Below are 27,555 nucleotides of genomic sequence, written 5' to 3' on the forward strand. Positions count from 1 at the left end.
CACTGACAGCGATGGGGCATGGACAGGATTGTCAGCAGTTTGTCCAGCAGTTCTTGTGAGATTCTCTGCTACTCTTGTTCCAAGGCACCTTTTAGCTAAAGAAGTGTTGTGGGAAGCATTGGACGATTTGCCAGACGTCTTCTCAGTACATCCCAAGCATGTTCAATGGGAGTCAGGTCTGGAGAACGTGAATTCGTGAAGATCAATCTATGCGTTCGATTCCTGCCTGCTGAAGCATGTTTTTTACGAGAAGCACACGGGGCCTTGCATTATTGTCCATGAAAAGAAAATTGTTTTCAACTGCTCCAACATAGGGTGCAGGATCTCATCTCGATATCTGACAGCAGTTAGCGATCCGTTTCTGATGACGTGGAAATCGGTACGACAACCAATGCCAGCCTACACCATGATTCCACCATTACCGAAGGAGTCCCTTTCTCGTAGAGTTTCCCATGTTCTTTGTTCACGCCAGATCAAGACACGATAATCAGACTACAGATTGAACCGTGGTTCATCAGAGAAGAAGACAGTTGACTACTCATCACGGGTCCAATGACAATACTCATCAGCCCACCTTCTACGGGTTCTACGGTGTTCAACAGATAACGGAATGCATACCATGGTCGCCGAGCATGCAGTCCAACACAATGGAGCTGATTTCGTATAGTCTGGCTGCATATCTGTCGTTTAATGGCAGCAAGAAATTGTTCCCACAGCTCTGTTGCATTGCTGCGCCAATTCGTTCTTGCCAATAAGGTCAAGTAGCGGTCATCTCTTGCTATTATGACAGATGGGTGACCTTACCCTTGTCTTCTTTGTATTGTGCGAGTCTCTTGAAAGCAATTCCACAGTTTGCTAATTATGCTTTGAAATGTTCCAAGTGCTGTTGTCACTATCGTCTGTGTTTGACCAGCTTCAAGATGTCCTATGATTCTCCAGGCTTCGGGTAAATCGTGTTGCAGGAGCATTGCAAGGACTGGAAAATTGCAGGATGCATTTTCAAGATTAGGGAACGTGTAGATACTTCAGTACTTCAGTACTTTCAGCCACTTGTATAGTGCATTTTTACCAATAAAATAAAAATTGGTTTTGCATCTTATTTACATAATCGAACAATTTTCTTTGGCTTGTCGTTTGCTTTTCTGATGTTCTTGTTTAATAAAAAAAAATCAAATCCGTTTTTTTATCGCTTCATATTCATTTTGAAATATGTCCTAATTTTTGTGAGCAGTATATTTTCTTTTTATCTTTAAGTATTTAGTGATTTTAACAATAAGTATTTAATTTTAACAACAGTATTTAAATATTTTCTAACCATAATAAATATGTCAATATGCAAATAATTAGTAATTAATTATTGTATAATAATTTTTATGTTATAATAAAAAATATACTAATATATTGTCGTTCAAAAGTCACAAACAAGTAGGTACTATATTTGTTTCAAAAACAGAAAAAATTTAATGGTACTTCATACAACAAGGAATCTGTTTAGTGTTAATACACAGTGGATACAGAAAATATTTGTACACCTGACGAAAAATTGTCGGTACTTACTGGAAATGAATTTAAATAGTGTACGAATACTTTCTGTATCCACTGTAAATACTTCACAGATTTCTTTGAGTTCAAATTTTACAAAAGAATTTTAAAAAACTATACTATCTTATCAAGTTTTATAAAGTATATTATGTTCTTAATTTTTCTATTTTCTTTTTTTTTCTGCAGTTAATCGATTTCATAAACGAGCGGCTCAAATACTGAATCTTATCAAAACAAAAAAGTGTCTTAAGACTTTTGAGTGGCAGTATATACGTATTTATAATATTAAATTATCGTATTAATTTCTTTTATTTAGTTATTATATCATCTCGAACAAAAAATTTCAACAGGTTTAATAAATAACAAGCAAGTTTGTTAAGAATAATGAATGATTATTTCATTCTAAATTATTTCATTTCATAAGGTCATTATTGTTAAACAATATTACTTATCTAAATTTCTGAAATCCGGTCAAACGAAAACGTAAGATTTACTGAAAAATTTGAAAATTAAGGTAATTTTCTAAAATATTTGTATGAAAAAGATGCGATAATGATGTCGAATCGTACTTATTGCATTCTTTCTCTAAAGCATAAACAATGACAGAGAAAGTCACTTTCTCATCTATACTCATAAGAAATTCTACATTAGAGAGAGAAAGCATTTTTGTTATCTATAACATATTTTCCATCCTATCATTTCTTTCTATGTATTCATCGTACATTTATGTAGAAGCTGTATTTTAGCATACAATTCTCTAATTTATGAAATTGCGACGATAAAGTTAAAAATCTTTTCTTTCGTACATTTTCTCGACATTGCGCTTTTTTTTTTTTTTTTTTTTTATATATATTTCAATATACTAATTACTAGAAGAATTTCATCTTATATTTTATATTTAAAATTTAAAAATGTTGAAATTTTGCCATAATAAATACTTGAAAAACCACTCTATTGGTGCGTATCTGCGAAATATATCTTTTAATCTTTGTTAGCTAAAAGGGATTTGAAAGAATATGAAAGAAGGCAATCAATTGCGACAGCAGTCAATAAGCTATATTCAAAAATGATATCATAGCATTTAGTTATTTATTTCACGTTTTCATTCATTATCATTGCATTAGCTACCTACATTTTTATTCTTATTTCTAATAAAGAACGTTTTAAAGCATTAAATAAATTATCATTGTAAAAAAGTTAAATTGGATACATTACAGTTATGTATATTTCTTCATTTTAAAATTCTTTGGTACCGTTTAAAGTAAATATCAGGGAAGAATGGGAAATATTCTCAAGAAACAGATGAGGTAATAAGATATATACAAAACACAGCAGATGCTCTGAAACTGAAACTTTAATTTTTTTACCTGATGAACATTTCATCTAAGTGTTTATAAGAAAAAAATATTAATTAAATCACAGAGGAAATAAATATTATTTCTTATTACATTATGCATTGATAATTCCCATTTTTCTCTTGTACTAGTAAAAATTCTTGAAGAATTAAGGGAAACATCATACATATTAAAGTGTAGTTATACATACTATTACCATAATTCTTTTTACATTTTTATTTTCGTTTCTTTTACAAAGTAATGAAAATAAAGTTAGCAAAAGTCAGTATAAAAAGTTTTAAACACAAGTTTCTTTCTGTAAAACTGATTATTAATTTACAAAAATATTTTTTTAGAATATAATAATAAGTATCAAACAGATAAACAAAAAATTGATAAAAAAATTTTATTCTGAAAAAAGAAAAATCATCTGTAGCTTTGAATAAAATATTTCGTTTGTGAGTTGACAATGTAATTTGCGATTTCACATAACACTTGATGATTGAAAAATTTGAAAAGTTAATGAATGTAAACATATTTCGTTTGTGATTTGACAATGTAATTTGCGATTTCACATAACACTTGACGATTGAAAAATTTGAAAAGTTAATGAATGTAAACATATATAGGAAAGGTAAGCAAAATTGTTTCAGAGAACAATAATTCTTCATTAAGTGTTTACTGTGAGGTATTGTAAGTTGATTTTTCTTTGAAGTAGAATTTTTATCTCAATAAACAGGTAGGCAAAACCTTGTTTATTAAAGTTTAAATCAATATATTTATATCAATAATATTTCTTGTTACATCCAAAAAATATTTGGAGGTAATAAGAAACATGACTTTTTTTATCCTCATTCTTATAAACGAAAAATAAATTGAAAACTCTTTAATTAAATTTTTAAACTCCTTACAAACTGAAGTAAAAAGTTTTTAACAAAGTATGTTACCAAAATTAGGAAAAATTTTATATATTAAAAATTGCAAACATTTAATCAGTAAAATTCATACAGGTTTTGGTAGATGTTCGAATAAAAATATACTTGTAAAAAATATAAATGATGCCAATGAATTTTTCATAGCATAGTTAGTAATGTTAAGTGTCTTGAAATTCTTTTAGATTTTTAGATTTATAAATAAAGCATAAGAAAAAATCTTATTACCCTTGTTTCTTATTATCCCCTATTCTATTTGGTAAGCGTTCAATTTTTTTAATATTTTCATGGCTCTTCGTAAATGAAAATAAAAAATAACAGACAAATAAGTTTTACAAGCTATTTTTATTATTAATTTTAAGGAATGACTCTACCGACTACAATATTTTTCTGTTATAAATTTTCTTGCTAGGTCAAGATTTTAATCTGAATAATCTTATTGTAAGAACTTGCTATCATTAGTTTGTAGATATCTGGCTTTAGTATATTTTTGCTAAATAGATGTATCTATTAGAAATACAAATGCATTCTCTCCGAAATTTAAGATAACATTATTGAACATAAGTAAATTCAACTACTATCTATTTAATATTTTCTGGTTAATCGAAAGCTTGTAGATAGATAGATGTGTATATAGCAATAAAGTGAGTCTGTAGAATTCATTTAAACATTTCATTGTCAGAATTACCGTTAAATTAGAAGATGTGTATTTGATGAATTTCGATTTCGATTTTGATGATTTGGATATTGTATTTCGATTTTATTGTATATCGAATTTGCAAATGTGTTCGATATTCCCTTTCACATATTACAAAATTTAAAACGTATCCTATAAGCACCGAATTCTTATTGCTATGTCGAATGTGCTCTCTGCTTGTAATAAATCAGTTTAAACGACCTTGCTTCTAATTGCTAATTTAAAAGTATTATCATAGCTGATAATTAACACCACTACGCTATCAGGAAGTGTAGAGATCTATCTGATTTCTCGATTTGATTCTCATCTCTTTATCAACAATTCCTCTTTTCGATTTCAATCAATATTAGGACTCGGGTCTCTGTTATTAACACACTTCTATTGGGCAATCTCTACCCGACAGAAACGTTGAAGAAAATTGAATTCCACATCGTGGTTTGTCCTGAATAAATGAAACTTATGCGATCGATAACACATATACATAGGTATCTCTGTAGGTAGACTGAATTTGTCGACTTAATTTTTTACAAGATTATTTTCATCAAAATTAAATTAAATTAAATTAAGGATTAAAAAAATGAAAATACTTGACTTTAAAAATTTCGTGCAGTAATTTATATCGAATAACTAAACCTTATTGTTTAATAATTTTAATTGATAGATTTCCTTTTATTCTTCATCGTATTTTAATTTTTAATTAAAGTTTCTTTAAATAAAAAATAAATTCATTCATTTCCTATTGGTAAAAATCAGCAATTCATGAACATCTGTTTAATGGTCGCATTGAAATCAACGACAACAATTCAATGATACTAAATTTGACCAACAACAATTCAACGATACTAGATTTGATCGATAACAACATTAATCGACAACAGTTTCTTCCGATGGCACCGACAGATAATAACATTAGCCTATTGCATTTCTGTTTCCAATATTTCGACTCATCAGACTGTTCGCTGTGTTTGCCTATATTGCTTGCAATTAGAGTGTATCCAGCTAAGTTATTGGCCAAAAAGTAATTGCGTATTTTTTTAACAGATGGACATATATATCTATCTACCCATCTATGATGGATATTTTATATATATATATATATTTCATTTTAAATTCATTGTGTGCATTGTTCACGCTTATTTTAGAAGAAGAAATGCACGATCTCGTTAACAATTATTTGTTTGGCGTTGATTTCAAAATAGAAAATCAAAAAGAAACATTTTCGTTATATATTGCTACTACTACTTTCGAAAAGGAAAAAAAGGCTGCGCAAGGTCATAAAAAATTATCTGATGTGTCTGATGAAAAAGTCTTTGAATTTGTCGAAAAAATTACGACAGTGTCAGAATGTTGTTAAATTTCGCTGCTCATATCGAATCATTCTTGCAATTGTTTTTGTCAAAAAAGATAAAAAATTTTTTGAACGCGGATAAAGTTGTTTGAAAGGTGGCAAAAGATCAATCGAATAAAATGGACAATGTTATAAAATTTTTGTTTTGCATGAAAAATTCGCCTTTCATTTGCACATTTGCAACGCATTCTGGCTAACCTAATATAACTAAACTTATGAGAATTGTGCGATTGTTGTTAAAAAGATGTCTTCTCTATCTACAGAGAACAGTGAATCTGTTATTTCACAGCTAATATTATTAATAAAAAATAACGTAAAAATTTATATTAACGGTTATATTTATAACAAAAGTAGAAATCGAAATGATTTATGAGCAAAGTGGAAAAACGGGTAACAGTTATGAATATGCGGCTACAGTTAATACGGTGTACTTGAATAACAAATTATTATTGTTTGAAAACTCAATCCATTGAAGCACAGTCATGCCTCTGAGACTTTTAATTATGATGTATTGAAAAAAAATTAATGAATTGGCAATAAACAACAATGAAAAGCCATGCGTCATTATTATAAATATAACTACAGTGAATATAACTACGAAGAAATGCATCTGAATACATCTAATAGAGAATACACATTTAACTACTGAACAAATGCAATATGTAGTACGTGAAAAAATAATTCTACAAACCCTCAAAGTATGTCAGAAATATTTACCTGAAGAATTATCTAAGGTTTTGAATGGAGAATTTGGAAAATTATAAAAGAAGGAAGTAATAGTGTATTACACTATTTACAATGAAAGGAAATTTAAAAAATTTACATAAAAACAAATGCTGGTTAATGGAGGGCATATTTAAAAAACTTCCTATTTTCATAAAATAATACTTTCTATAGTTGAAAAGAAGGTGTTTCATTAAATCCTAAGTTTATTTTGAAGTTGCTGAGATGAACGCGAGAAAGACAGTGTTTCTTAATATGAAACTGAAAGGCTACTTTCTCATTTTTGCCAATTTATATCGTATAATGCAGAAGAATAGGTTCGTACGACAATATGGAATCGATGAAATACTTAGTTCTTGTAATTAGGCATTTTCTGTATCTAACGTTTTTAAAATCATCAAAAATTCCAACTGAAGTGAAATTTCTACTTCCGTTTCAGTATAACAATGTTGTATAGTTTGATAAGTATTATGTGTATAAATGGCATGATACAAGAAAAAGACATAATGATCAAATTTTTCGTTCACTATTTCCACTAAAAATGTAGTCGGTAGATGGTATCAATATATTCCAATTACCAAGAACAAAATATAGAGTAAAATCGTGGCGTCGACGATGATAATGCTTGTAAGGTAGGTTCCGGTATATTCTCTCTTATAAGTAGGGCTCTCTTATAAGAAGAGCAAGCAGAGGGTGAAATTACTTTGGAAAAACTTGCAATCGAAGAACCAGTAAAAAAAAAAAGGTTCAGTAAAGATAAATTGAAAAAGGAACTAGAGAATTGTAATAAATCGCCAAGAATATAATACAATCAATTTTTTACATTATTACCTTATAATAAATTCAACGTACTAAGTACTCTCGTTGCAATGACTTATGTTCGAAATTCTGCATTTTACTTATTCTTTTTTCAATTTCTGGAAAGTAATATGTATTTAATATTTCATATGTTTTGTATTTTGTACAATATATTGTATTTATTTGTATATTTTATACTCAACATATGTTAATACACATAAACACAACAATATATTTTCTATTCAACTATATTTAATTTATCTATTTAATTATATTTAATTTATCTACTTAACTATATTTATTTCTTCACTACCAAATCATTATAGAAAAAAATAAGAAATCAATGAGATTAACTGTAATTATTGTCGGTTAGTATTGTCGTCGGAAAAAGATATTGTCAATGAAATTGTCGGTTAATGTTGTTATCAGTTGTTAACAGTGTCGATAATTTCAATGTGACCTATGCTTTAATATGCTTCAAAGATTGTAATATTTAAGCCAACAATAATATTTGTTTTATAAGCAGATAAATCATATCAAGAAGAATTAAAAACTTAAATTCTGTTATATTCTTAAATTTCTTCTTTTCAAATTCTTCTTTTTCTTCCCTATTCTTCCAGAAAAGTTTCCAAAATATTATTTGCTTAACGAATGGTTCTATAACATACATTAAAACAATAAAAAAAATTAGGCTTGAACATGAACAAGTTCAGTTTATCTACAGAAAATGAATACTTCAGTTAATACTTGACATTTTGACATTTTCTTCATCTATTTAAATCAACAGATCACAACATTATGATATATCGCTTACTTATGATGCAAGGATTTCAAAGCAATAGTTTTATTAATCTTACTTAACATTTAGCACTTAATATTCATTAGTTGTTTCCAAAAAAAAAAAAAAAAAAAAATTGAATAACTTGACGCGTTCAAAGAAGAATTTACCACAAAAGCAGCGGAAACGAATAAGAGATGAAAAATGATGAGCAAGAAGCTTCTCATGTTTCTCCTTCAATGTTTGTTATCTATCTACGGATAATTTGCTTTCATTTTATTTTCTAGATTTATACAAGATATATATTAAAAAAGTTTCTAGAAAAGACGACTCATACGCTTTCTTAAAAAATAATTACGTTTTATATTAAATGATTTTCAATTTTTATTGACAAAGACAATTTTGAATTTTCATTTTTATTTTAATGAAATTTGTTTAATCAAGAAAGAAATACTTATGCAAGAATTCGTTCGTACTTGATTCTAGCAAACAGACTTTAAAATCTTAAGGAAGATCATTTCTTTTCGTCTTAGATCATTAAAAATCCATTTAATTATTCAGTTGATATTTTAATTATTAATCCATTTATCTTATATAGAATTATCCTTTATTTTCCAAACGAATATAAATTTTATACAAAATATATTGATATTTAAAATTGTACAAATAATATTTTAAAATAATAAATATGACATTCGTTTAAAAAACTCGAGTTTAGTCGACTTTGATTATATATATTATACATTTTCACTACGAATTGTGCCGTTCGTTTTCCCAGAAATTCTGAAACCTGAGTTTCCCTTACAGCAGTCTCGATAACGTATATTATCATTTATCGGCAGTGTCACAGTCATATTCATGCTCTTCTCTTCGAATCGTTGAAGCATAATTCTTCGATATATCTAGTCACGAGGCTATCGAACTATTGAAAATCATCGACGCCGATTCGATATCGTTTTGTGGTCTATCTATATATACTTGATCGTGACCGAAAAAATTACCATTACCAAAAATACATTTCTTAAAAAAATTTTCGCAAATTCTTGAAGAAGAATAGGAAAACGCAATAAACTATTTTTTTTTTTATCTTAAATATCTTAAATTTTCTCTAGCATTTACATTAGCAGATACGTTTTTGCATCAGGCAAAAAATTGATTATTTATTTATGCACAAAATTTAATATTTTTTATTTGAAATGAAAATACCAAACGAAAGGAATAAATAATTACTCCAAGTAAAGTAACAAAGATACCTATTTTGAAATAAGAATGGATGCAATATATTATTTAAGAAATAAATTATTTTTAAATGATAACTTCAAATAATAACGTAAAATAAAAAATAATAGCCTTTTTGTATGGATATAGTGAGCATATTAATTATTACTATATATTTCCGTTTTAAATATGATTTAAAATTTGAAATAGATGTAAAAGAACTTTCAGCTTTAATTTATATTTTCAATACATTATAAATACCATGCATTGTTAATTTATTAAAATCTATAATAAATCAATATTAAAAAATATCTAACCGTCCAAAATTTAATCAATGCTGTTTCTAATCATTCGTTTCAATTTTTTAATACAACTTCCCTTTATTCATTCTCTTTAGTCATTATGTTTATTTTGTATATCGTCCATATTTATATCGTTACTACATAGCATTTTGGAAAACAATTATTGTAATTAATCTGTCTTTGAAGCAAGATAAATTTTCCTGGACATTAGCGTTCATATATTTATTATTCAATTATACATTAGCAGTGAATAAAATGTAGGAAAAGAGGGGACAAAATAAGAAACGAAGTAAGAGGGATTTGTTGTTTGTTTCGTATTGTTATATTTCTATGTCAGAAGAAATACTCGAACTATACATCGTACGATCATACATTCGTACATATTTATTGGACATATCTTTGATTTTCATTAGAAATATTTTTCTTTTATATATTTTAAATACTAGCAAATAAATAACAGTTAGAAAATTTCTTAAGATTACCTAAATACTTTACTTACCTAAATATGAACATTATTTATAAACAAATAAAAATATAATCATTCATTTAATTTCGATGTAACATTTGGGATATGATGGTGATTATTAAGTAAACATCTGGTTTTTAAATGAATCGATTCAAATATATAAAAAAAAGACAAAGAAACGAAGTTGGTTTGGAGAATTAACAAGAAAAATTGTTGAAATATACGAAAAATAAATGTTCTTATATATAAGTTTGTCCGTTGGGAGAAAAACCGTCACTTTAGCCAGAATAGCCCAACGATTAGTGCCACTGAGCGAAAAACCAGGATCGCAGTACCAATCAGTCAAATAACTTTTTTTCATAAAAGTAAATGAAAACATGATAAGATAATTTCTCGCTCAGATACTGGATTAATAATTATACTGTTCAATAATTATACTGTTCAATGCAGTAATAATTATACTGTTCAAAATTTTCACTATCTTTGTATTCTTTTTGGAATAAAACTGCTAATATTGTTCTTACGCAACGATCGCACTGATATCGAACACTATTTGGAAGCAATCGTACTTAGAAAACCTGACCGCATCTTAGAACAAGATTTTTGGAAAATTGGACAAGTGATATTTTGCAATCGTAGCAGGATATTATTTCTACCACCAGCAACGATAGGGAATATAAATATAAGAACCAACGCGAAGCGATTAATTTTTGTTTCCTTGATCGCTTGATTTTGGTTCTTTATATTTGGTGTTTCTTAAGTTTTTTTCAATCTTCATGACTCTAGTCAAGAATATCTTATTAAAAATCTAGTTTTTAATTTTTGTCTGCGAACTTGAATCGGAATTGTTATTGATCTCGTGCGAAGTGTCCACAAAATTCTCAACTCTACTGAAGACTTCGGCATAAGTATTTTTCCCGCTCAGTTTTGTAAATTTATTTTAATATATTTCAATAAACAGATAACATTATTCAATAAACAGTTAACATTATGTGTAATCAACATAAAATTAGAAAGCATTTTCTTTTTAGGGTCCCTATCTTGTGTACATGTGCGTACGCAAAAATAAAAGTATAAAATACAGTAGTGATAGTAATATAAATAATGATTTTATTAATTTCGAAATGAATTAAAAAATTTTTAATGATATTTCGAATTATTAAAAATTTTGTAGCTAAAATTTGCTTAATTTCGTGAATTTATTTAAACATTAGATAATTATTGAATAAGCAATCGATGATTCTTTTCATTATTAAGCTAAACATCGTTTGACAAAATATTCAATTTTAGGAAAAAGTAGTGAACAGTAAATTGCTTTCCTTTGTACGTTGTTTCCACATATACGGCGCACGTCCAGTACAGATTTGAATGTCCGCTTACTAGCTACACAGAAAGCTAGATTTCTATCTTTGAAATCGTGATTTTCATCTTTTGTTTCGGCTGTCCAAGTCGAGCGTTATTTATTTTCCTGGAGCGATGAATTGTCAAAGTATTTCCTTCTACAGTCGAGGCCAATTACACATGTATTCGTCCAGCTTATAGACGGGTAATTTTTTGCGTGGCTTTACAGCTTTCATTCTTTAAGTTTTTTCCCCAAGATTCTCAGTAATAACTGTTTGAACCAATCGAATTATTACGTATTACTAGGTATTAAATTAAATTTAATCGGCTTTCAACCCTCGAGTAATTCAGTTTGAAGTCGTAGTTAAGTTCTAAATCATAATCCTTGATAATAGGACTTCCATTAAGTTTATGACAGAATAAACGTTGCAATGCTGCTCTCAGAAATAATTGCGATCTATGGGATAATTTACAATTTAAAACGTCTTATTTATCTAATCTTTGAGACAACGAAATACATATATAATATAAAATAAAATATTAGAATAGAGGAGACTGTAACATAATACTGATCAAAGTTAATCCTCTCATGATATATTTAAACGAGCACTTTATTTAAATGAGCAAATAAATATTATAATTGTGTGTAATATATTACATTATTTACTCAATTCTTTTAGATGTTTTGAGGAATTAAATACTTTAATGTTCAAGAAGTTAAAAATTATTTTTTAAAGCTGATATTTCGTTGCTCCTTGTGTAAATGATTTTTTCCTATTATATATATCATTTTTAATCTATTAAATGTAATAAAAAGTTTTAATTTTATAATGCCTTTTTGTGTATAATACACCACCATAATCTGAAATATTTTTGAACATTTGTCATATAGTAGTGCTGTTCAGTAGTTACACCTGATAATTTTTTTTTTAACATTTTTGGTTTTATCCTTTAAAATAAACTGTGCAAAAGATTTTTTTAATTCCTGAAAGAATGTAGGCCGAGTTTTAAGGTTCTGAACTTTTCGATTTTTTCGACTTTTTGAAAAATGTCTTCAAAATGATATCAAAATTTTGTTCAAATAAAATTGAAAGAGTATTCCATTTCCTATAATTTTAATATATACAATTTTTCCCATATCCTAAGTCATTTTTTAAATAATAGCTAACTATGCATTTAGGTACATAGTACGCTGATATTTTGTTCGTAGATGAGGGTTCAAACAAGGATAAATTTATGTATAAATTATAAATATGTTCATTTAGTTATTGTTTCATCTTTTTTTGTAGAAGTCTCTTTTTCTAAAATTCCAAAATAGCATACGTTGAATGTATAGATCAAGAAAATATTAATCACTTTATCTGTTATATATTATTGTTGCAATGAAGAGCATAACGTATAATGATGAAAATTGATCGATACTGTTTAAATACTGTTATAACTTCGTGAAAGAAAATCATATAACAATCTATTCAATCTTAATTTACTGTAAATCGTGAATTTCTTTGATTGACCTAAGTTTTCCTTCAAAAATGTTTTTATTTATGATGTAGCAAATGAGAAAGTAAGATTACTTTTATTTTTGTAAATTCAAATATTTTTTAAAACATAAAAAAATTTTTTTTTATGTCTTGATCCATAATGGTCTTGAAGACTAAAATTTTTTCTTTGCAACGAACCCTTAAACGTTGCTGTACGATTTTTTTTTTTTTTTTGGGTCATTTTATTCAACTTTGAACATTAGGGTTAGATGACGAAATGTTAGGATTTCTTGAATTTTTGTCGTCTATCCCTGTTCAAATAAACTGCAAAAAAAAAAAAAAATTGTACAACTTTACGAAAGCTTTAAGGAATCGCTGTAGAGGGAAAACTTCAATCTTCAAAATCATGACAAAATAAAATTTTTATTTGAATCTTTTTAAAGGAAAGAACATTTTTCTATTATCTATATGATATTAAAATTAAAAGAAAAAAACAAATTCAGGACGATCAAAATGGAAGCTTTATATTTTAAAATACGATCAAACAGATATGATCTTTTTTACGAAATTATAGCAGTTTAAAAAATTTTTCATTTAAATTAATTGCGCCGCAAATCTGACACTAGAAAAACAGTTTGTATCAGAATACTCATAGTAAAATTTTTTTAGGGAAGCCAAAATGAAAAATCACATATTTTGCTTTTTTTATATTCTACATGGAAATACTCAATGAAATATTTATATTACTTATATTACGTGTTTTGCTTATCACTAGAAGATATTCTAATTTTAATTTCATAAAATGTATAAAAAACAATGTATACTACTCCTTTCTATCTTTCAATAGATTTTATAGAATCAAGATTGAAATATCTTTTAAACTTAATTTTTCGATATAAATAGGTCAATACTCTTTTTTGTAGAAAATAAAAAGCTGCATCGATTGATATATAAAAAGATATAGAGTTCTATTTAAAAAAACGAACTTTATATGACCTTTATGTATCTATCCACAAAAAATTAATAGCAATATGTCTTCCTTGACACCATTCAATTCCTATATAAAAATTTTTCATTAAGAATAATATTCATATAATCAAGGTGTCAAAATTATGTGAAACATTCTGTATACTCATTGTTATTATTGTTATACACGTTAAATATGCCACTAATTATTTTAATAAAATATTATTAAAATTCTTATTAGTGAAAAAAGTCATCCGCATTATGTAATAGCGCGCGAACAATTCGTAGATTATGTGTTAACAATTGATCAGTATTGGATAATTTTTCATTTCCTACAAATCACAATCTTTCTTACATTTACAAAATATCAATTCTCATAAACAATTTCCTTCTTTTTATTTAAATTCTATTTATATTATAAATAGATTTTCGAAGGTGTAATTTTTACAAATTCTAAGACAAAACAATTTAAGCTGATTGAGTTATGATTATCCCTTATTGTTTAAATATCATTCAATTTAAATTTGGATTTAAATATAAATATTTATGCCTTACGATGACAATAAATTCAATAAATGAACCGTTCCAAATCGATTGAGACCAAATCGATTAACTCCACTTTTTGAATTATTTTAAATTTAAGTGTCAAATCACTTGATTGAGTCCTAACATTTTATATTCATAATAAATTTCCCTAATAATAAAAATTAATACCATTAAATGACAAAATTTCTTTGGTCATCGAATAATAAATAATTTATTTCAGAAGCCATTCTGACTAATCTAATAATCAAGCCATCCTCCAATATAAATCGTTGCAATAATGCAGCAGCAAGTGCTATAATGATAACGGTAAATTGTTTAGTGCTGTAGCATCAGAAATAAAGTAAAATAAATTAGTCAGTTGCAGTCTAACTGTCATAGAATCAAGTATTTGTGAATTATAGCAAGTACGAGCTGAACAGGCTTATGGCTGCAAATCGAATGGCAGCATCCAAAGAAATTTTTGTATTTTCTTTTGACTTAGAAAAAGCTTTAGCCTTTCCTAAACTTTCTAAACTTTCCTAAACTACATCGGTAGTTTATTATAAACAATATTTATATGTTTATAATTTCGGTTGCCATAATTTTAATAAAAATTTAAGCCACATGTTTGTTTGGCCAGAAACGGAAGGATCTCGTGGGTCTCAAAAAATTTCATCATGCCCAATAAAATATATAAAGATTTATGCTAAAAATTTTAAACAAAAAAAATAATAACATATTCAAATTCACGTATTAGATAAAATAGAAATATCCAAACTGTCTTAGGTTTATTGAAATTGATTCAAAGTTCAGAAATAAGAGCTGAGTTAATTAAAATGAAATTTTGGTAAGTGGACATAGTTATTTGCAGATTTTGCCATTATCGAGTCACATGCGAAAAAAATTCGAAACATTTTTTCACCAGATGATTGGTACAATATAATCAACACCAATAAAAAGAAAGCATCTAATGTAATTTAAATGACTCATCAGGATTTTTTCTCGACAAAACCTTTAGAAATTTCTATCATTAATAGAAAAGTAATAATTAAAAAGTTACCAGTGGATGCACTGGATAAAATTAGAAAGGCGTAATCATCCCACGTAATCATACAATTTAAATATGACTTCAACCAAGATTCAAAATTTTTATTATATTCTATAGGTAGAACTGTGACAAGAGAAGAGGAAAGATATGACGGAAATTAAAATTGTGTAAAATTCTATTAAAATTCATTCTTCCTATTAAACATGATTGCTATTGCTGATGAATCAATAACAAATAACAATATATTGTAACAGAACAGTTATTATTCATTTTTGTGAAAATTCTTTAATAAAAAATATATGATAATCTGATCTTTTTCTGTAATAAAAAAAATAATTTGAATATTATTTGATATTATTACTTTTTTTCACTTGTCAAATCGATTAACTCTTTTAGTCACGCAAAAATTGTAATATTAATAACGATTGCTCCAAGGCTATTCTATCTTATTCATTTTATATATCGTTAGATAAAAGTACATCTGCATTTATATATTTTACAATATTTATTTGAATTCACATTTTAAAGGGAACTTTTAAAAACAATGTATATTATTTCATCACATTTTTCCACTTTTTGTTTTATGAAGTTAATCGATTTGGCAAATGAGCTAATTAAATAGCGCCCACTTAATAGAAAAATGATTTGTATCTTTTCTAATTGTGAATTTAATTATTGTTTCTTATTAAACCTAGAAATGAAATGAATACATAAATGTAAATACAAAAGTGTGTATATGGAATATACATTATAAAAAACAGTGTTTTTTCTGGAGTAAACGATTCCAGCTTTGATTAAGAACAACACACTTACCTGTCTATAGAAATTGCCATTAAAGTAAAGACACTGGAACATATAGTAAGTACAGCGACGAATTGACATATCTTGCAATACAGTGTGCCAAAGGGCCAATGGCTGTTCAACATGTAGATATAATTGAACGTGACATTCAGTGTAGATACCATCGCATCTGCGATGCTCAAGTTTACTAAGAAATAGTTAGTGACTGTGCGCATCCGTTTATGCGCTAACACGATCCAAATGACTATCAGATTGCCACCAGTTGCCACGACGATCATTCCCGCAAACAACAATGTCCAAATCATTTGTCTCCACCATGGAAGTATAAATTGATTTCTCAATTGTAAATCTGTAATGTTTGTGTTATTGTAATAAGTATAATTTTCCAATAGTGATGTCATATTCCATGGGTCAGGAGTCGAATTCATGAAAACTTCGAGGGTCTGCATTTTTTTCATTAATTTAGTGATTAACAGTAAATTTTTAAATACACATATTTTTTCTTGATATTCACTTGATTTAGACCGAATAAGTACGATTTTACGCGTTTATTTAAAATTCTTATTTATTATCGGCACTTAGCTTTTTTTATTAAGAACAATACTCGTACACACATAATCACAAATCGTAATTTAAAGACATTACCACCATATTTTAATTCAATTGATGAGATTTAGGACGAACATAATTTAAATATTTGAAATCACTTGATATTTCACGAGTTACACTTGTATTAAATCACTTCTACGATTTAACATGTGCCAAACAAGAACGTATTCTTTCTATATTAATCATTATACTTAAACGTTTAATAGTTTTTGTTATTTTTTACTATCCTTCAGTTGTAGCAATTGCCAATTCCAGAGGTAGTGTACGCAGAGATAGGAATATGCTTCATTTATTCTGTATCAATACAGCTATGAAGAAATTGATAATACTTATTGCCATATTATGTAGATTTGGTCTGCGACAGAGACGAAGCTGAACAATTGGCATAGTCGACTCACCTCGACGATGCTCGCTTCCACTTTTGTTTCACGCACGACCGCCTCTAATAGGCTTCCATTCGACTAACAAGTAAGGGCTCAGCCATTGACCTACTGGATCAATTCGTATTGTTTTCGTGGGTTATCTCTATACGGTGAACAAGATTTTTTTCATCCGAATATCAGTATTTCAGATATAACGGTTCAGACTATCGAAGATGAGAATTCTTTCTACCGTTTTTTTTCTTTCTTTTATCGAATGAATACGTGTAATTTTAGTAAGAAGCTCGAAGCCCGAATTTTAATTAAGAAGCTCATTGCTTTTCCTTTGGAGCAATGTCATTCGATGAATTCTTTCTTGTGATTAATTTTTTTGCTAGATTTTTTTCTTCTCATGTGCATTTTTTTCTGTTTTCTTATCACGTTTCATCGTAATGAAAGGAGTATTTTCACTTTTTACGATTGCGAATTTCACGGCCTCTTGCTAGAAACTGTTATCTTACATTGTTAAAGAAATCTTCTCTTCTCGAATTCTGTCGACTCTTTCCTCTTCGCCTAAATAAGTATCTTGGACACTGTTGGCAAATTTTACTTTATTTCATTTATATTTCAAAATATTTAAACAAATATAAACTGAGTGAGATCTTCTATCGACGAAGCTTTCGTTTTTTTTGCCTTCATGTCTTTATATTCACTTTAGTTCTTTGGAGCAAATTCATCGTTTCTAATTTCCTTTATGTCCTTGTATCTACGTAGTTTTTATTTAATGCGAATTTAGCTTCATCACCGTTTCCTTTCACTTCGTAGCTATCAGAAAAGACTTATTTTCCGTTAAGACAGTTTTCGTTATGAAACAAGATTCGTCTCGTTTCCTGCGTAACCGCTTCGAGCACTTTCCTTAATTTTTCATCAATCTCGAGATTCATACAATTCAAATATTTTTCTCTCAGCTTAAGATAAATCTGACTTCTCAAGAATTCTCTGTCGAATCTTGACTTTTAATTCGGAAAGTGAAAGTTCTTAAACGATATTCCGTATTAATATCTTCGGATAGATCATCTGCTCGAGTTATAAACGAATCCAGAAATTGTTGTTTATCGCACAAATGGAAAAGCATCTTTGTATCGCGATAAAACTCAATCCTGTCAGAATCACATCGATCCATGAAAAATATCGCACAAAGTTATAAAATTTTTCCATGAACAACCGTTCTTATATCTAGGATCTAGTAGAAACTTATTTGAAGATATTTGCCATTTCGAACGAGAACAAGAATGCTTCTGTTTATGGTCATGCTCATTCTACCGGCGTTTCCGACGATTCTTACTTGAATCTATACATCTCAGAATCAGTACTATGCATCTATCCTTTCATTTACTTCTGTTCTGCAACATTTTATTATGTCCGTTCTTCATGGAAGAGATTCCAAATCTGCAACATAAATTAACAAATGAAATAGCAGTCTTGGTATCGTTTCAACTTTAAACAATTTTAACAAACTTGTAGTTTTCCTCTCTTATTTAACAAGTTATTACTCTTTTTTCATCTTCTAAATTATATGTTAAATCAGATTCGTTGTATACATACGCATATATTCTAGAAAATATCTGGATAATATTCTCGCATACAAAAATACATATGTATAGTAAATTTATTTATATTTAGATCGTTGATGCTTAATTTTTCTATATTTTTATAAATATATATGTATTAATTCTATTACTTAAGTTGAATCTTTAATAAATATATTTAAATTTATTAGATATATTTAATAAACATATTCTCACTAAATAGCGAGAGAAAAAGTGACGACGGATGTAATAGTCATTATCTTCGAAGACTTGCAGAAACGAAGAATTTATTAATTTTATAATAATAGTACTACTCTTTATTTCAGGGCATGTATTACAAAGAATAGAAGTGAATGAAATTGCAGAAGCAAATGAAAATATGAATTCGTATTAAAATATAAATTAGCTCTCTAACGTTATTGCTAAGTTGCTTGTATGTAAAACATCAACTTAGAAGAAAACATAAACATTGCTATATTTTTACTTTTATTGCTTTTTTGAGTGAGAATTCAATAGAGAGTGATAACTTTTTCATTTCTTACAAGATTTTTGAAAAGAATAGCGCTTAACGATATACAATTAAAGTCTTAAATCATTTTACAAATTTTTCTTTTGTAATTTATCGAACAGTGAAACACCAGTGCATGTGTGAGAAAAAATTATTTCTTTAGATAAAAATAATTATGATCACAGAAAAATTGCTAAACTCTTAAATCTAAATTTTTTTATAATGCAATACGAGTGACTCACGTAACTTATACACTTGAAAATAACTTTTAAATTATGCGTCTAATGAAAAATTGTTTAATACAAAAGTGTATGATTTTAAAGGAGGTAAAATATGGCGTATCAATTTTTTATATGTAACGAGTATTTTTGAAATTTTCAGTCATCTTTATTTTTTTTAATTGGCTCATATATTTTCTTCATCATAGATTGAAAGAATATTAACTTCCAAGTAAAAAAGTATTAAACCACATTGATCCTAAACCTAATGGTTAAAGAGATATTTTACGATAATTTGTCTCGAGGATGAAAACTGCGTCAGAGTATCGTCAGAGGATTCGATAATGTTTGTAAATGTTATTATTACCAATGTTATTATTTTACTTGCGGATGTAGAGTTGTTTACAGACGAAGCAACATTTGCCAATCATGGTATCAACAATTTGCGGAATTTACACTATTGGGTACCAAATAATCCCCACTGGATGAGAGAAGTTGATCATCAACGTCCATGGAATGTTAATGTGTGATGTGGCATAGCGGAAATCGAATAATTGATTCACACTTTATTGATGGACGATTAATGCAAAAATATGCAGACGTAATTAGTTATCTTGTCAGTTTTGTTGGAAGATGCCGTTACATATTCGTTCAATACTTTGGTATCAACACGATGGTTGTCCGGTTCATTCATGTGAAGCGTGGGAAGCATTATAGAAATTATTTAAAACCGATGGATCGTGGTGATCAATTTCTGTGGCTACCTTCGCCCGATCTGATAACTTTAGATTATTTTTTATGGAGTACGTTAACGTATAAGGTATACAGTAAAGTACCAATAATAATGGATAACATGAAACAGCGAATTTTACAAGTGTGTAGTGTAATTAGTGCACAATCAATTCAAAATGCCGTTACTTCACTGATTCCGATTATAAAATTGTATAAGTGTTAATGAACATCATTTTGATCATCACATGAGATAAGGTCACTTATGTTTATAAATTATTAGCAAATGGTCCTAATGTATCATGCAATTTTCATTCTCGAGACAAATTATTTTAAAATATCTCTTTAACCATTAGATTTAGGATCTGCCTTTTTTACTTTTTTACTTGGAATTTAATATCCTTTCAATTTATGATGAAAAATTAAATGTCCAATTGAAAAAAAATAAAGATGACCTTGAAAATTTCGAAAGCCCTCAACACACAAAAAATTGATATTTTTATCACATTTTGGCTCCCTTAAACCTATATAACTTTTATATTTGTAACAATTTTTCATTAGACGGATATTTCAAAAATTATATATGTGTACAATTACATGAATATTACATGAATCATTTTGTGTGGCAATAAAATATCAAAAAAATAGTAGTGCAGAAAATAAATCACGATCTGGCTGACGAAAAAGGTTGACTCCGTTTATAACGGAAAGGAATCCATTTATAAGTGTCTGTGTCTCTCAATGGATATTACGTCATTATCTGGAGAAAATGTAAATTCTTAAACAATAGAAATACATTGCACTTCGTTGGCATAAGTGATAGAACGGTTCGAAGAAAGCCTTTCATTAATGCAAAAAATTGAGGAAAACGAATAGATTTTGCTATAGTGTATTTGCAGAGATCATTAGATTTCTGGAAAAATGGATTCCAAACTTATTAATCATTAGATTTGGAAATATATATCCTATAATTGGAAAACTAGTATTTATCGATAAACGCTGAAAGGTACATTAATCTGTTGCGAGATGATATATTCAAGAGTGTAATTAAATTAGGCATAGAAAAAAGATATTATTTCCGACGAGACAATGATCCCAAATATATTGCCATAAAAATAAAAAAAATGGCTCTTACATGATGCACCTATAACTTATTAGACAATCTCAATTACTGGATAACAATTTGATAAAGAATTTGTAGCTTATTTTGGACTTAGAGATCGGAAAAAGAAAAATATTAAATATAAAAATAATTTAAAAATCGTATTTTTTGAAGAATGGTTAAAAATTTAATGTGATATTACAAAGAATGAATTTTAAGGCTAGCGATTGTTGAAGTCAAGGGAATGTATACAAAATATTTTCGAAGAAAAGTATTTACAAGGGAACATAACTTTTATGAACGTAAGTGTGTAAATATTTTCTTGACTGCGAAATTTTCGTTCTTTTAAATTGCTAATGTTTCTAAATGAGCATATTGTTTCTATGTACAAATGAGGTACTAGAAAATATGTGTATACTTTTTTACAAGAATGTGCTACTTCTTTACAGAAAGATATCTCCAAAAATCTGAATGTGCAAATATTTTTTCGATGTACTATATGCGTAATATAAAGATATATCTAATTATGTATGTATACAAAATTTTAATCTTTTGAACGTATTAGAGTGGATGTTTGTAATCACGCGTCTTTCACTTTTCTTGACTATTTGTATCAGGGCTATGTACAGGATTTGTTTATTCGTTATATTTATGATAGCTTAGGTAATGCATCAATTAAAGTCTATTTTTTTTTTTTTTCACTGGAAATTCGTTTTCGAGTTTTTAGCAAAGGCTTTGTACTTTCTATTGAATGCAAACCTTATAAATTATATTAGGATAATGTAATTCAGTCGAAAAGGCACATCAAAGTAATATATAACTGAAAAAAAAATAATCATCAAAAAACGAAGAATTTCATGTTACAAAATTAATCATTAACGATCGCAATTATGGTCAGCATCGAGAAAAATGAATTTTGTCCACTTTTCCATTAATGAGTAAGAAAATTGGCTGTAACGTTAACTAATGTTAATAAACATCGTTGCTTCAATTTTTTATTTTGAGAGCAAAATGGCTCTCCAAACAAAATATATTACATTTAAAGTGCTATCGAAGTAATTTATAAACCGTTGTAAAAACATACTAATGAACGTGAGATATGTGAGATTTTACTTTATCAATGCCGTAGATTGCTAACGATGATACTTGAGATGAATTGAAATCTTGTCAAGCCGCATAGCAGTTTGCATAGTACATACATAGCTGAGAGAACACGAATTGTTGCATTGTTTGCTTGGAGAATTTCACACAACTTGATGAAAGTTTACAAGCATGGTGGTACATGAATAATCACTTTAATGTATACGAAATCTAAATAGGTCGGTGAAAAAGATGACAAACATTTAAATATGACAAGAAATATATTTACAAAAATTAGAAATGATATTTTAGAATAAGAATACAATTTTAACTCGTTTGTATAATATATTTACGCGTAATATCATAGAATATTTCAAAATTTTTCGAAAAAAAGCATATGAAATGTTTCTACATTTTTGTAAATTTATATGTATAAAATATCACACATTTTGAGTATATTATTATATTATTGTATATTTTATTGTCATTCTATAATACTAGTTAAAAGTTTTAAAATATTTATTTTAGGATATATCACGTAATCTCAGCTTAAATTGAATAAAATTGAACAAAGTTATGCAGAAAGCTACAACTATCAACAATCTGAAATTGAGTAAATCAAGTTTGAAGATTTTAATTTAAAAAAAGAAAAGAGCTTTATTTCTAATGGATATATTTTATTTCTTATTTACAGTGCTTTTTAAAGACTTATTTAATAATAAGTGTAGATTATAATAATTATATAGTAAGTAGACAAATCTAAAATGAAACTATAGCTAGTTTAGTTAGCTTGTAATGTAAGACTTGTTATATAAATTAGTAAGTTTTGAAAAATTACAGTGTGTTGAATAAGTATTTAGTGATCATTTTTATTACCATTGTTTTTGATTTTTATTCAATAGCATGTACTATCGTTATATTCCCCAAGTCTTGTTACTTACAATTAGTTTTCTTTAATTATTATTTTAATATGAAAATAATTGCAACTACAACTTGCAAGAACTACGTTATGGAAATTTAAGTGAAGTCAAATATGTTACGTACGGTAAGATTAACATTATGCGTGAAAGTAGTCTGGAGAATTTTTCTTTCGAGAAAAAGTGATTTTTAAAAGTGAAGTGGATAGTGAAAAATTGTATGGTCTCTACTACAGTTTATCTGAAATTACGTCCATTTTGTTATTATATCTTGTTGCGTTATCGTTAGAAACACGTCACAAAATAATTCAGTTATCCCGTTTTAAAGTTCGATTAAGAGTCCAACGGACTAAAATACATATAAGCGCAACGAAAAGAGCCTACTAAATAATTTTAGTTCAAGAGTCTGAAAGTGGAAAGTCTTACCTTGCTCTTTGTAATAAAGTTCTGTGTAGAGTATAAGTGGAACGAGTTCTTATTTATACTCCTAACGTAACAGAACAAGGCAGCAATAGGATAGGCTAAGTAAATAAAGTTTTACTAAGATAAATTGTTAATTTTCTATCTTTTCCATTTAACTTCACGTGAAAATCTACAACCGAGGCAAGGAATTTTAAGAGGGAACTGAAGTAGATAAGACAAGACTATAAGAATCTCAAGCTACATGAAAATTATATTTATATTAATCGCATTAATAACAAGATTGTTTTAGAAAAATGCCGAAAGTGACTAACAAGACTTATCGTGAATTAAAACATGAAACCTTGTGAATCAGATGACCCGATTCTGCCAAATAGTTTAATCATGCCTGACCAACTGGTAGCTCGCGAGTCATCCGTGGCTCGTGCCTCTCTTCGAGAGCTATGGGGAATAGCTTCCTCCATACTTACTTTTTTTCGTCTTTCTCATAATTTTTTTCTCAAAAAAATGAAGGCAAAGATTCAGATAGCGAAAGCCAAAGGTTATGAAATAGTCAAGTTAATTAAAATAATAAAGTCTTAAAAATTTAGATGTGGTATCGATGTATGATGGACGAAAAATTTCTGCGGAATCTTTTATATCAGAAATAGATTTAATGCGACAGATTGCGACGAAGCGCTTTTTGTTCAATTGGTAGTCACACAGCGACTTGGCAATGTTAGAATAGCCTTGGACGGCTTTTGGAACTATCAAAAAATTAAAATTATACATTAAGAAAGTGGCAATACATTTCAGATTAACGATTCCATTTATAATTATGTTAAAAAATTATATCAAAACAAATGTCAAACATGCAATCCGTCAGGATCAACCATGACATTTCATCAAGAATGAAGATAAAATGATTGGCAAACAGTTCATTCATTGTTTAAAGACGCCCAAATTATTATAAAAGCAATGCAACTATTGACGTTGCAAAAAATAATAGATGTTACATTAGAGTTCGAACATGAAGAAACAATTTTGCATAAGTCAACGGAAAGATATTCACAATGTAATAATTCATTACAAGACATAAATTTAATACGCGACAAACATTACAACCTTATTAAACAACCTAACACGCATTTTCATATGATACAAATAAACTAGTTTTATAATTCCAGACCTTCTCTTGCATGACCAACAATTGCTTCTCATGTTATGTATCACAACAATGCAATCATTATGCCACAAACTGTTCATATACGATTAATAGGAATCAATCTTACTATATATAAATATCAGAACAATTACTATGATTTTAATTGTCATAATATGTATGTACATATATGTTATAAGTTTGAAATAAATTTTCAAGTTCCAGTCTGGAGAAATGAACAACCTACATAGCGCAAATAATGATGAATTTTCAGCAAAAATAAAGCGATTTCTTATACACACTGGCTCAATTGTCAATCTCATTAAACAACAAAGCGTTACTTTGGATTGTTGATCGAAAAATGTAACAATAGAATATTCGACAATTTATATCAAATTTTTCTAAATATGATAGGAATAGAAAGAACCGTGTTTCGGGATGATAATCCAATTAATTTTTTTATATTTTTTATATTTTTTTATCTTTCGACGGACTAGTAGGTATCTAATGTTTCCCGGTAACAGACTAAAACTATTATAGGAAACAAAAACAAAAAATATTACACACAAAACATCAACCACACAAGACACACAAGTTTTCAAATAAAAAAACTACATAAAATTTACAAGAAATCGTTTAAATTACATTAATGAGAAAGATGGAAACTACATTTTGAATATAATAAAAACATACAAAAATATTTTTCAGTTATCAGATGACGAATTGTCGAAAATTACATTGCATAGAAATCACTGATGAATTTGCCTGTAAATACGAAAAATTATAGATTGCAAATTAAAAATTATATAAAAATGAAACCACTAAACAAACTAATGAGATGCTAAATAAAAGAATTATTGAAGAGAATCATTCACCTTATAATTCTCTTTTATGGACTGTAACAAAAAAGCGTGATGCATATAGTATACAAAAATATTCCATGATGTCGATTTTAGAATTGCTGACATTTCTCAGCTTTTGATTTGATTTTAAGATTAGCATGGATGATAACATTTCTTCAACGCCACATGGATATTATCATTTTAATAGAATGCTATTTAGGTTGAAGAACGCACCCGCAATGTTTCAACGTATGATGAACGTTGCATTACGGGATTTAATACGAAAGCTTTCGTTTACTTTGATGATGTTATTGTTGATGTTTTTGACAAATCTATCAAAGACCATAATGATAATTTAAAAGCGTTTTTCCAACGCTTTGATGATACAAATTTACAACTTGAGCGAATAAATGCGAATTTTTAATCTTACAACATGTACACATACAATGCGAATTTTTAATCTTACAACGCGTAAAGATACAATAATAATGAATAAAAACATTTTACCTAATCCTGATAAATTCGATACGGCAAAATTTTTTCTGAAATCTAATAATTTTGAACAACTGCAACAATTTCTTGGCTTAGCTAACTATTATAGAAAGTTTGTTAAAGATTTTTCAAAAAAAATCGCGTCAAACATTCTTTTGAACAGAAGAATAAAGAAAAACGCAGAATTTCAATACAATTGCAAGGAAAACGAAGCGTTAGTATTAAAGTATGATTTATGTAATAATTGCATTTTAAAATTGCATAATAAATAATCAATTCTTTTTGACTATTGATGCGAGTAATAATGCATTGGACACTATATTAAAGCAGAAAAATAAGAAAAGGCGATTTATAGCCTGTTATGTACGCTTCAAGAAATTTAAATAAAGCTGAACAGCATTATTCAATAACAGAAACCGAAGGAACTTCTTGCAATCGTCAGTAAATTATTTCAGACCATATTTATTAGGAAAACCATCTGTGACAATTACGGATCATCAGCCACGAAAAAGTTGAAGAATGTGAAAAATCCATCATCGCGATTGATGTGTGGAGAATAAAACTTGGGGAATATGAATAGATTCAATATAAGAAAAGCAAATCGAATTTAAATACGGATACCTTATGCCATAACCCAAATTTCGTTAAGACGAATAGGCCAGATTGGTATAAACATTTTAAATTTGTTAAACAATCTTTGAAGAATCCCATATCAATTCATTTCGAGCAATCGGAAATGATTATATGATAGTTGAAGACGAAAATAATAAAATACTAGCAAATTTGATAATGAACTATTTAAAATACATATTATAGATATAATTGCCTAAACAAGTTATACAATTTATTTGAAGGCACAAAAATTAAAACTTGAAGACGTTTTTCAAACTATATTCAGTGATTCTTTAATTACCACAGAAATGACTAAAATACTTTGAAAATAAAGATTAAAAATTACAAATTTTACATAACTTTCATAATAGCTTGCAATTTGATCATCAAGGAATTAATAAAACTCTAAGGGAAATTTTATTACATTATTATTTTGGAAAGAAATCTATGAAAATGTTAGAGAATATATCAGTAAATATATTAAATTTTAATAAGAAAAAATAAATGGAAAGACATAAAGTTCCATTATGATTAACAGATACACATACATTTCAACGATAAAGTTGCATTAAATATTGTAAAGTCTTTTATACCAGACAAATCAGGGCATCGTTATATCTTATCAATATATGATTGT

The 27,555-nt window shown here is 27.8% G+C and overlaps 1 protein-coding gene across 2 annotated transcripts in view; it reads right to left on the reverse strand.

Annotated features, from left to right (window-relative positions):
* LOC122527639 (tachykinin-like peptides receptor 99D) overlaps window positions 1-27,555 on the reverse strand; it is a 213,685-nt gene that overhangs the window by 71,757 nt on the left and 114,373 nt on the right. For both annotated transcript variants that reach the window (XM_043652000.1, XM_043651999.1), the window contains exon 2: window positions 16,313-18,717. In XM_043652000.1, the coding sequence (XP_043507935.1) occupies window positions 16,313-16,758 (446 nt within the window). In that variant the 5' untranslated portion in view covers window positions 16,759-18,717. The remainder of the gene's footprint in view (window positions 1-16,312; window positions 18,718-27,555) is intronic.

The sequence above is a fragment of the Frieseomelitta varia genome, unplaced genomic scaffold, assembly GCF_011392965.1.
Source record: "Frieseomelitta varia isolate USP_RPSP 00005682 unplaced genomic scaffold, Fvar_1.2 scaffold_229, whole genome shotgun sequence".
Lineage (NCBI taxonomy): Eukaryota > Metazoa > Arthropoda > Insecta > Hymenoptera > Apidae > Frieseomelitta > Frieseomelitta varia.